The 12,778-nt window shown below is 44.1% G+C and overlaps 1 protein-coding gene across 1 annotated transcript in view; it reads right to left on the bottom strand.

Annotated features, from left to right (window-relative positions):
• Cd38 (CD38 molecule) overlaps positions 1–5,790 on the bottom strand; it is a 40,554-nt gene extending 34,764 nt beyond the window's left edge. The window contains exon 1 of the mRNA XM_032916703.1: positions 5,207–5,790. Coding sequence (XP_032772594.1) covers positions 5,207–5,448 — 242 coding nt within the window. The 5' untranslated portion in view covers positions 5,449–5,790. The remainder of the gene's footprint in view (positions 1–5,206) is intronic.
• Between the last annotated feature and the right edge of the window lie 6,988 nt (positions 5,791–12,778).

The following is a 12,778-nucleotide window of genomic DNA, read 5'->3' on the forward strand; positions in this document are numbered from 1 at the left end:
GCCCCTAATTAATTGCTTTGTTTCATAAGTTGCCTTGGTCACAGCAATTGCATCATTGCCCCCTCCCCCCACAAAAATCCTACAGCTTATAAAGAAACTACCCCCTACTGGGGAGGTATATTTATTATGGCTTTGTGCATATATACTCATAGGCCATTTATGTAATCCAACTAAATATTTAGAGCTTATTATAGTTTAAGCATTGATCTAAGTGCTCAATATATGCCACTACATAACAGTCCCCAAACTCAACTTGCTATTCTTTTTCATTATAAATCTGGTTGCGGGAGGTTGTTAAGGGCAGCAACAGAGGTAACAGAAAAATCATAACAAAATGCTAGCAGGAACAGAGACAAGGATGCTACCATGCAAAACCTGAAGAGTTGAGGGTACTCACAAAATGTGTTATGCCCCCCCCATTGAGAAGCAGAGTTTATTTCTCTAGCTATTGAGTCTGAGTTGGCCTTGGATTGGTGACCTGTAGCGGTGAAGCCCATCGTGAGCTTAAAGCTTTAGGAGGAGCCATTTTCCAGAATGTGGAAACCATGAAGGGACCCTAGTCTAATAGGGAAGGCCTAGTGCAGGGGATCATGCAGAGGCAACATAAAGAGAAAGAGAGGCACAACTTCTCTGCTGAGCCAAGATGTCGTTCACGAAAGCACAACATCTTGAATGATGGCCTGGGTGATGGCAGACCCAGATAACATCAAGTCAAGTTGGTCTCTAGACCATCCCTGTCTGCTGACAGAATCATGAAATCTAGATGATCCTCAGTGTAAATCACTGAATCAGGGAGTTTGTTATAGAGTCTTAGAAAATGGTACCTGGCATAAGATTCTGCATTTTAAAAAAAAAATCTTGAAACAGGGGAATCATCGGCAGTGTCATCTCCATGAAGCAACAGCACTTAGATATGTGCTCAAACATATCTACCTGCCTGCTGTGAAAATGTTCTAGGACATGAAAATAGCATTAAACCATAGGCCAGGTAGGAAGGACATCACCCTCCATAATTGTGAGAGGGCTGCCTCTTATCAAGCCTTAAGTCTGTGGTTCCAGGCCACACTTCCTTCAGACTAAAGCTGCAGCAATTCTACAACTTACAGCCTGTTGGCTTAGACTGCAGGGTTTTGTTTTGTTTGTTGTTTTGAATTACCAGCATCCATGAGTATGCAGACCAATTCCAATACCCACCCCCCCACACACATATACACTATTTTAATTTGCGTGAAGACCCTGAGACTTCAGTACAGGCAGAAGAAGAAAGGTCTCAAGGAGGGACTGTTCATGCTGACTTGATGAACACACAGGAAGTGGTCGTTGGAGGCTGAAAGAAAGCCCCTTGCAGAAGTGATGTAAGATGTTATAACTTGTCAACTGCAAAAGCGGAGATGCCTAACACCCTTTAGGAGCTCAAAGCTTTGGCTCAAATCCTTAGAGCAGAAGCTGAGAGTCCAACTGTCTCTTTTCTTTTCAGCTGTGCAAGAGAAAGTGCAGACACGGAGAGGAAAGAATTCTTAATTCATAGTGCAGAATGGAATGTAAACATTTCTGGTTTGCTAGGTTTGAAAATAAAACTAACGTTCTCAGGGCTTCTTACTAAGGGCATCAAAATAAGAAGTAGCCGGAGATAATAATGAAACTCAGGGTGTTGTCAGTAAAATGTGTTCTCGGGGCAGAGGTCTTAGTGATGTAGCTGTGAGATACTTTGTGTGTATAAATATGACCTAGAAATATAAACAACCCCAAAACACATATGTAAGTAACTCGACAGAAAGAATGAAGATCTGAACAAAGTTTAAATGGACAGAAGCCAGACAAAAGACTTGCTGGCAAACAGGGAATGGTTATATGCTATTTTTCTATCTTTCTCATAATTTAAAAAGATTAAAGACATTCAGTAATGGTTGGATCATGAAGGAGTTGTCCCTGTAGACTGACGTGGGAGTGGGAAATAATAAAACTATTTCAGAACGGATTAGGAATTCGAAAGCCAGTCAAACATAATGTGCACTGTGGCTGGCGATGGTCTGAGTGAAAATGGCCCCCAAAGGTCCATAGAGAGTGGCACTATTAGGAGGTGTGATCTTGTTGGAGTAGGTGTGGCCTTATTGGAGGAAGTGTGTGAGTGGGCTTTGTGGTTTCAGACACTCAAGCCAAGCTAAATGTCACTCTCTCTTCCTGTTGTCTGCCAGTCCAGATGTAGAACTCTCGGCTCCTTCTCCAGCACCATGTCTGCCTGTATGGCACCGTAATGCTAATGAGCTAAAACTTCTCAACTGTAAGCCAGCCCCAACGAAATAGTTTCCTTTACTAGATACTCTATGCTCGTGGTATCTCTTCATAGCAATAGAAACCTTAACTAAGACATGCACAATCTCCTAGCTTACCCAGAAATCCCGTCAGTGGGAGTCTGTCATACAGAACACTCCAGTACACACATGAAGGTGTAACCTGAAATGTTTACAGCAGAAGGAAACCTGCACGAGAATCAGAAATGTATCACTCCTGTGCCACCAGTAGCCAGGTCACCGCCTGGAACACAGTAGGGGCTCAAAAATATTTATCGAACGAAAGAATCAATACATGGGATCGAAAAATTAGAAAATGGGCCAACAAGATGGCTCACTAAATAAAAGCGGTTACTGCCAGGCCTGAAGACCTGAGTTTGATTTCCAGAACCTGAATAGTGGAAGAAAGAAGCGACTTCCACACATGCCCTGTGGCAATCCTCCCTCCCCCCAAATGTAACAGAGATACGTAACTAAAACTTGGAAATTAGATTTTTGATGACTGAAAATGGTTACATCTACCCTATAAAAAATAAGGTAGATTTGAGTATAGCAACGTGAGAGAACCTGACCAGACCACCAAGCGTTAGAAGTTAACAAGATTTGAAACAATGTAACTTTCAGCACTGAAGGACTGAATTAGGGGACAATGTTCTACTGCGTGAATGATTGCAGTTGGTTTATATGTTTTTGTGGAGATGTATCTGCACCACTACATTTACACAGCGGTAACATTTTGAGCATTCACCGTGACAAGATTATTTGTCTTAGTCTTCTTCATTTCTCTAGGAACTGGGTGCTGACATTACCATTCCCGTTTTACAAGGTGGGAACACAGCACCATACAGATACACTGAGAACCTAGCCCAAGGTCATACTGAAACAGAGCCAACATTCAAGCTCAAATGATCTGGCTTCAGGGTGCACATTCCCGAACCATGGGACGATAAGGTACTATGTGTTCAGGTTAACCTTGTTGGCTCGTTATTCTCATAATTATCATTTCTTTCCTGTTTCAAAGGTCTCTCTATACATGGCCTATAAATGTCACAGAAACTTCCTACAAAGCATACACAGGCAATTAGTTTAGTGGCTAGGAGTTCAATCTCTACAACCACAGGTGGACACTCCACTCCAACTTTCTAACTCGGTTTTCTTGTCTATAAAATAAAGATATCAACAGCAACTGTCCCTGCATCATTGTCTTCTGTCCAAGTCCGTTCTGTCCATTCATTCTTCTACTGCGACGCTGGGGATGAACCCAGGGCACTGCGTAAACTAGGCCAGGGCTCTATCACTGAGCTACATCTCAGCTTCTGGCATAAGTGCCTGACACATGATAAGTGTCTATCACTAATCTGTTAATATAAAGTGTGTGTGTGTGTGTATGTGTTGTGCAATGTCTGGAAAGATGCTCAATATTTATATGTTATAGGTCAATGAGGTGAACCAGCAGGTAGGGATATTTGCTTCCAAACTTGTAATTACCTGAATTTGATTCCCAGAAGCTACATAGTGGAGGCAGAGACCTGATTCCATGATTTCTGCACACATACACCCATATGCACATGCGCACATACACAGTAAATATGTAAACTTTTATTACTTAATCTCGTTATTTTTAGATTGATTATTTGATAAACACAAATTGTTCTTGCAGAATGCATACACATACACATGAGTGGAGAGGTTAAACAAGTGTTTAACATCTACACACCTCAAGGTTAATGCTAAGTACACGCCATGCCAATTCCGTGCATCCCGTTTGCAAAGCACAGTGAATTCACTCAAAATGACTGAACAACCAATATCATTTAAACATCTGTAAACAAAATGTTTGCCAGGGCCCTCAGAGTGTTCATACATGAACATTTTCGAGTAAGACCAAGACCCAAACCACTGAGCATGGGAAACATGTGCATCTGAAGACAGAATGTAAAGTTGGGCTTCTATGGGTGCCTTCCCAGCCTGTAGGGCTTCCTGTTTGACTTCAGAGATCAGTTCTACATTAAAATGATGCCAGGGAGTAGCAACACAAATCCTTCCCTCTGGGGCAGGTAGCGGGTGGGAGGGGATGTGGAGGATGAGGACTGGTTCTATGGGCTGACTCTACTGACTGATGAAGATGTTGTTCCCAAGGGTCTGCACAGGTTCACCGAGTGCATTTAGCTTACCTGATGAGTAATATTTCAGTTTTTATAGTCTTGTTTTGTTTTTATTAACGATCAGGTGCAAAAAACAAAAAACAAACAAACAAACCCAGGATGCTGTTTGGGCTTGTTTTTCCATTTTCTTTGTGTTGTAATTAATTAAAATTTACCTTAACTTATTTTGAGCCTGGTCTCTCTTTGTAACCCAAGCTTGCCCTAGAACTTACAATGTAGCTGTGCAGCCCTTGCTAACCTTGAATTAACAAAAATCCTCCTGACCCTTCCACCCCGCAGCGTGCTCAGCAAGTCACCCAGTCAAGAGTCGCCTGTGACCCTAACTTTCTGGGCAGGGGCAGTGTCTGAGGAAACCACAAACCAAATGACAATGTGAAGTTCCTGTGCCTGCGAGTCATCTTTGTCCCTGAAACACCGCTGTGGCTAAAGATGGTCCTAAGGGCCCCACAATTCAGGACCCACTGTGGGAGGCTAGCATCTTTAAAGAGCTAGCAGAGCTCAGCAAGGATCAGCGCCCCCGTCGCAGACACTTCCAACCCGGAGGTGGTGGTGCAGGCGGTGTTCTGGTAACTCGAACGGGAGACCTTCGGCTCAGCACTGCCCCTCGGCTTCCAGCTGATCCACAACAGAAGTTTCTTTGTTTGGGGCAAACTGAAAGGTCCCTGCCATGAGAGCTCCAGCTGGGTCACAGCCGGCTTCCCCGGTCCCGCTGTTCACTGTGCCTAGAGTGTGCCTCACAAGCCAACTCACCTCATCTCCGGCCGGAGGATTTGAGTATAGATCAGGCAGCGTCCCAAGATGATGTCAGCGAAGTGCTTCGTGGTAGGCTTCCCATTCCACACCAGGGGTGAGCGCGGCCACAGAACTATGACCAGGACCACTACCAAGGCGACCAGGAGCAGGAGACCCACTCCGAGACCGATCTGGGCTTTCCTAGTGAGGCGGCAGCCAGGTCTGTCCTCAGACACCTGGGAAAATTCATAGTTGGCCATTGGGCTCCTGGAGACTGGCCCAGGCTAGGCAGGAAGAGAGCACAGGGCTGACTGGGTCAGAGCCTGCCCCTCCTCCTTTCTTTCACTTGCCTTTTATCTGCTTCCTTTCCCACCCCCCACTCCTGCTTCAGAGTTCCACCGGGGGTGACTAGACTAACAAGGCTTTTGGGTTGTCAACAGGCGCTCCAGCTGCTTACTTCCAGACTGCAGAGCAGACTGACCCGAACCTCTCTCTCCAAGAGAAGACAGCACTTTAGCCTCTGTGGGTGCACAAACAAGAGCTTCAGGATACTCCTGGCCAACGCCCCGTGTCACCTGTGCACTTGACACTTTCGCTACATATGCGCCCCGGAGGTAAAAATCCTCTCTCTCTCTCTCTCTCTCTCTCTCTCTCTCTCTCTCTCTCTCTCTCTCTCTCTCTCTCTCTCTCTCTCCATCTCTCTGCCTCTTTCCCACTCTCCGTCTCCCTCTTTCCTCCCTCCCCCTCTCTCTGTTCACCCAAATGCCTGGCATTGACTGTCCCCCCTACTTCTGAACTTTGATAAAATCCTCAGATATCTTTAAAGTCTCAGCATCACTGTGTTCCTCTTCTCGGGAGTTATCAGTTCAAACCCAGCCCCAGCTGTTAAAGTGCTGTTAAGTTTAACTCACCTCTCTGAACCAGATAGATGTGAGCAGAGACTCACATTAATTACATCACAGCTTGCTTTGATTAGGTGAGTTAATATCGCCTAGGTGTTTGTATAATCCCTAAAACATAATAACTGATTACTCAATAAATGTAAGTTATTGCTGCTTGCTCTAGGGGGTTGTCAAATAGGGTTTTATAGTTGATAGGATGCCTGCAACCCATCTCATGTGCACTGATACGTCATCCCACATAGGAACCCCAAAATACAGACGCTCTTCCTGCCGCTTCTTCCTAGGAAGACATATATTGCTTAAACAGAGTTTGTCACATAATGGATCACAACACTGGATCTTCATGGGACATTTTCCAGGCATCGGGAATACTAGATGAAAAGACTGGGACAGGAAAGCCCCTTGTGTTGTTTTAAGGAGTGGGAAAGCAGCCATTGCAGCTGGACTAGAGGATGAACAGAGAGAGAATCCTTCTGAAGGCAGCAGCAGAGGAGGTCTCTGCAGCTTCCTATGTCAGCGGGACATTTTTAGACTGTGCATTTCATTTTTTTAAAATGTTTGGTATGCTCGCTTCGGCAGCACATATACTAAAATTAAAATGTTTGCTGTCATTTTGCTTATTCATTTTGTGTGCCTCTGTGAGTGTGTGTGTGTGTGTGTGTGTGTGTGTGTGTGTGACAGCACACAAGTGGAGGTCAAAGGACAACTTTGAGGGGTCCTTTCTCTCTCTCTCCCATGTGTGTCCAAGGCATTGAACTGAGGTCATCAGGCTTGAGAGCAGAGAGGACTGAACAGGTTGGGCCATTTCACCAGCACACATTTCTGTTTTAAACCATTTAAGATCGGTGACCTTAAATGACCTGGTAGATGAGGGTTCAGCACATGGTTTGTAAAGAGGGCTGTCATGTCTCAGAAAGACTGTAACAGACAGAATGGAGAAGTTTCAAAACCTTGGGGAACATTCTTGAAGTAGGGGTCAGAAAAACGTGGGAATCCCAGCAAGAGGAACTTGGAAGGATGACACCTGAAAAAGAAAAAACGGTTCTTAACTAACGGGAGCTCAAAAAGATTAAAAACCTAACATAGTGTCTGTGTATGTGTGTGCATGCTCCTATGTGGGGTGCCCATACCAGCCAAAATAGGGCATCAAGTCTCCAGAGTTGACGTTGTAAATGGTTATGAGTTGCCCAATGTGGATGCTACATCCTAACTCCAGTTTTCTGCAAGAGCAGCAAACACTCTTAAATGAAGGACACGGCCCAGCAGATTAGGTTCAAGAGAATGTTTGAAGGTTCTAAAAGTAAGTTAGAGTGCAGTTGTGTTGAAAAGGGAAGCGGTTCTGTTTGGTTGGTTTTTTAATGTCAAAAGGAACAGAAAAATAAGGATGCAATTAGAAGGCGCTGAGTATTATGACTTAGATATGTAAACTTCTCTAAAGGATCATGATTTTAAACTCTTGGACCTCAGGTTGGGGAACTATTTTGGAAGGTTTATACATTTAGGAGGAGGGACCAAGATGGAGGAGTTGGGTCACTGGTTAAAAGTCTTTGATGCTGTGTTATCCCTGGTAACTTTCTGTCCCGTTCTCTGCCTTGTAGTTGGTCATGATGTGAGCTACTCTCCTATGCCATATAATGTTCTACCCAAAAGCATGACGCCAAGAGACCATGGATCAAATCCTCTAAAACTGAACCAAAGTGAAATTCTCTTCAGTTGTCACGTTGGACATTTTTTCTCAATAATGAGAAAGTAATAACAGCCTGGGAGTCAGGAAACAGCTTCCTGTTCTGAGATCAGACTTCCCACAGAACTTTTGGAGGCTGACTCACTAGCACAGAAACACTTGACAAATGTAGGAGATGGTGTGAGGAATCTGAGGCATGGTCAGGATGTGGGCAGGAGCTCAGAGCTCTCGTTCCTCACAAAAGAGAGGTGGAGAATAGGGGTGGGGGTGGGGTGAGGCTTTAGAGGACATTCTCTCCTGATTGCTTCCTTCATGCTGTAAAAAGGGAAAGATCCTGTGGCGGGGAACAGCACGGAGCACTGATGGAGTCTAATCAGGGTGCAAGTTAGACAAGGCCTCAGGGTGTCATTAAATGGTCAAAAGTTCAAAAAGAGGCCAGTTAGTGAACCAGTGTTTGTGCAACCACACCCACTACTTAGGAAAATACCGGAAAAAAAAAGGTCAAAGTTCAGTCTGCTGGAGGTGCCATAGCAGCATACCACACCGTATACTGGATGTCTTAAACAAAAGAAATGTATTGTCTTGCACTACTGAAAGCTGGACGTTCAAGATCAGGGTTTCTGCATGGGCGTCTCCTTCTGAGGCCTGTCTACTCAGCTTTCAGACTGCCCTTCTCTGTGTCTTTATTTGCTGAGCAGGTCTCTGTAACAGACTGCGATCTGATTTCCAGTCTGTATGAAAACACCAGGTGATGGATTTGAGCCTTCCCTCCCTCCGTGGTCTCATTTTAATTACTCTATACAGGTAACCAGGCTATCTCCAAATACAGCTGCCTTTTGAGACACAGAGGTTAGGGTTTAGACCTAAGAATTGTGGGAGTCCTCATGAAGTCCTGTTAACCTTAACACCGGGTAAACACCAAACTGATATTTGAGCAACAATAGATTTAAATAATAAACTATGGCTCCTAAATCCTCCAGCACAAAAGGAAGATGAAAAACGGTGAAAAGACACCAGATATTACCGCCATGATTCTTATGGGACTGCAGGATTATAAAAGCAGGGATGTTCATCCTTCTGTGACTTCACAGGTCCACCATGGCAGAGAGGATATGGAGGTAGCATGAGGCAGGTGGTCCTTGGTCAGGAAGCTTAGAGCAATGAGAGCTATCGCTCAGTTCACATTCTTTTGCTTTAGCCTAGGAGGCTGACCCATAGTTGGGATATTTACATTATACATATTAAATATGGTTCTTTATCCATATCTGCGTATTTAGGATGGGTGTTTCCACTTTAATTAGTCCAATCTGGAAAATCCCTCACAAACACGCCTGTGATATGTCTCCTAGATGATTCTAGAGTCTATATTAACTATCACAGAAGGCCTCCAAGTTGTACCCTCTCCTTGAACACTACAGACACCAGATCGCCTGAGACAAGGCAGATCTCACAGGCTTGGAAACGAACTACCTAGTCACCAAATACAACTTGGGAGAGCTTCTTCTAGGTTCCTTCCCACAAGGCTGGGTATTTGCTGAGGGTGTGGTTGGTAACGACAGGCCTTTTCTTTCCCTCTCTGTATTCTGAAATTTGAAGTCCTTAAGTGCCTGTTAGACAAATAGATGCACAGGTTTCCCCTTCCCCCTCCCCAGTTTACTCCCAGTATCCAGACTTTCTGAGGAGCAGAAGGTTATTCCCACATGTCACATCCGAACTATAGATTTGAAAGGGAGCATGGAATGCTGCCCCTGCTTTGCCTCAAGTTTGCTACCCTTATCTCTGACCCTGTGTTGTTCTCTTACCTTCTTTTACCCCTTTGCCCTGTGTTTCCTTTCATGGCTATAAGGGCAAAATTCAAAAACAGTCGCCATGTAACAAGGCTCCTTCCTTGTCAAATAAGATGATATCTGTCCCCCCACCTCAACCATTCCTTTTAAAAGAATATTGTTAATTTTTTCAAAGACACGTTTATATATTTTTATCTATATGTATGTATGTGAGCCCACATGGGTCTCTATGCACACGATGTTAAGTTTAGGAGCCTATGAAGGTCAAGAAGAGAGATCAGATTCCATGAAGCTAAAGTTAGAAAAGGTTGTGAGCTACCCAAGATAGGATCTGGTTTGCAGTTAAGATTCTTCCAAGCACTATTCTAGCTAGCCCTGTGTGTTTGCTTTTGACAATAAATATGATAAGTACACATGAAGCAAAATGGTAAATATAAAAAAATGACTTTTTCCTTCAGTGGTCTCCTCTTAGGTTAATGAACAAATAAGACACATTTACATATGTGAAAATATATGTACATATTTACTCATATATAATCATATACACATATATATAAGCATCTGCACATATATATAAGCAGAACTTCATTATGTCACAACATAATGCCATGTCCTATTGGTTACCTGGTTACTTTGGAAAGATATCACTGGTCAAAAACATTGTACCCAGTGGCACACTGTGTCTAGACCTCGGGTTTCCCAGCATTCACATGAGTCAAACTGCTCTTTTTGCTGTCTTCATTTCTTGTTATTAACCTTCAGGGACTTGAGGAAACTTGTGTTTTTAGTTCCCCTTTCTCGTAAATATAAGAAACACAGGAGGAAATGAATCCAAAAGGAAGTCGGCAACCCTTGACTTCTGCAGTCACTTGATTTGTGAGCTCTATTCTTTTGCATTTTATCTTTCTAAAAGATGTCCAGCTACAGTGTCTAGCCTTGATATGTACTTAGAGAAGAAAACTACATCTGCGTCAACTGACCATCTCTTTTAACTGTAACATACTGCTACAATATGCCTGGGGGGTGGGGCTGGTCCCTAGATCTTTCTTTTAAGAAATGGTTATCGTGCTATGTTTAATCAGACGGAAGTGGTGCTGACACGAGAGAATCTATACACCTAAAATAGACAAAGCCCTGTGATTATGGACTTATTGGGACATAGTTAACACACCGAGACTCAAAACATAGCCTATGATAGTATTCATTCATTTGTCCATTTATTTGACAGACATTGAGGACCCACCACATGTAAGGCATTATGTCAGGTGTGGAGAGGACAGAAATAAAGGGGCCTTGATCTCCGCGACACACAGTGAAAAGCACCGGCTTTGTGGCCTTTCCAGGTGATTATGAATCAGCTCGGGAGCACACATTCCTCTTCTGAACAATGAAATTAAAAGACTCTTTGGGCTTCGTAGAATTCCTTTGCTAGGGACTCCTTCCAACACAAGTATAAAGAGTGAGCTCAAATATTGCAGCAGCTATGTGGCTGGCGAGAGGGATACCAGTGAGTCTGAGCAGCTTTAAGAGAGGCTTAGAGAAGACAGGGTGTGAATAGCAATCAAGGTAAGTGAACAAAGGAGCTGGGTGTCCAAACACAGCCTCTAGAGTCTTGTGGATCTGGGGGTGCCTCTGGTGTGGCCCAGAGGAGTTACTCTTGCAGGCCATACACAATTCCTATTAACTTTTTTTTATATCCCTCTGTTCAGCTTTTTGTTGTTGTTGTTGTTGTTGTTGTTGTTGTTGTTGTTGTTCTAATCTTTTGTAGGTTAAAGTTAGTTCCTGAAACAGGGGGAGGGCTGGGGTCAAGTCTGTTACCTGAAATTAGGGTGTCTCCTAGAAATGACAGGGAAGCAAATATTCATGATACTATAACAACATGGCTGCCTAAACCAGACCTGAACAACAACAACCCCGATACACATGGTATCATGGAAGGAGGAAATCTCATGGGGTTCTCACCCTAGACAAAGAACTACATGCAACTCATGACTGCTGGGAGAGGGAGAATTAATTTTCCCCAGGGAGGAACTCCCTACCTGGTTATACAATATGAATCAGTCAGGCTAAAATCATATACATACAAGAAACATCTCAGCAGGTTGTACTTAGATATTTGTGTGTGTGTGTGTGTGTGTGTGTGTGTGTGTCTGTGTGTGTGTGTGTGTGTGTGTGTGTAAAATAGCAAGAAGGAGGAGGAGGAGGAGGTGGTGGTGGAGGAGGAGGAGAAGGAGGAGGAGGAGGAGGAGGAGGTGGTGGAGGAGGAGGAGGAGGAGGAGGAGGAGGAGGAGGAGGAGGAAGCTATGAATTCCAGATGGAGTGGGGGATGATGGAGGGAGGGGTTAGAAGAAGGAAAGGACGGGAATGACCAGGCATACCTCCTCTCTATAACAAAGGACCCAGGTTCACTCTTCAGAAGCTCCTTGAACATGAGTGCCCTCCCTATGCAATCTCTTCACTTCCCAGGCTTGCTATAAAATCATGCACATATAAAGCAGATACACCTCCTGGGTCAAGTCTCCAAAACTGGGTGGAGCCTCTCCTCTGTCCTGCCACCAGCAGCTCTACTCCTCTAGGACAGGACAATGCTTGCCTTGGTTTATCAGCTGTCACAAGTACATTATGCCCCAGTGTGCAGCATGAGGCTGGCACTTGGGCAATGCCTGTAGCAGGAAAGCCTCTCTCAATGCCTAGCTCATGGCATAAGCTAGACCATAAATCTAGATCCTTCTTCATATTCTCCAGCTGAAATCCATCTCATGATCAGCACCTGCTGTTCATCTGCTGAGAATAAAAGCAGAGTCACTGGCAGCAGAGTAATGGAGAGAGAAGAGAGAGATGCCATAGTCAACTGTGCAATTATCTTTTTTTTTCCTCCTTCAACAATGATTGCTAGCATCTTAGAGTATCGAGCACCTTGTGAACAATAATGCCATCTCAAAACCATTGTGTCCTTGAAGAGGATTTGTGGTACAGAACTGACACTTCAGGAGACATTCTTCTCTGGCAGTTGTCAGGAGCCTTTTGTGACCTGAGAAAGCTCAGGGTTGATCTGTTGGTCTTGGTAGGTGTCTGTCTCTTCAGTATGTTCTGTGTGTCCTTAACTCAGGAGGACCATGGAGAGATATTTCTCAAAGCACTAGGAAAGCCTCCTCACTGACAGTATCAAGTCCCAACCTGGGCTTTTATTTCTAGTTGATTCAAGAGAAGAGAAGTC

Source organism: Rattus rattus, chromosome 11 (genome assembly GCF_011064425.1).
Source record: "Rattus rattus isolate New Zealand chromosome 11, Rrattus_CSIRO_v1, whole genome shotgun sequence".
Lineage (NCBI taxonomy): Eukaryota > Metazoa > Chordata > Mammalia > Rodentia > Muridae > Rattus > Rattus rattus.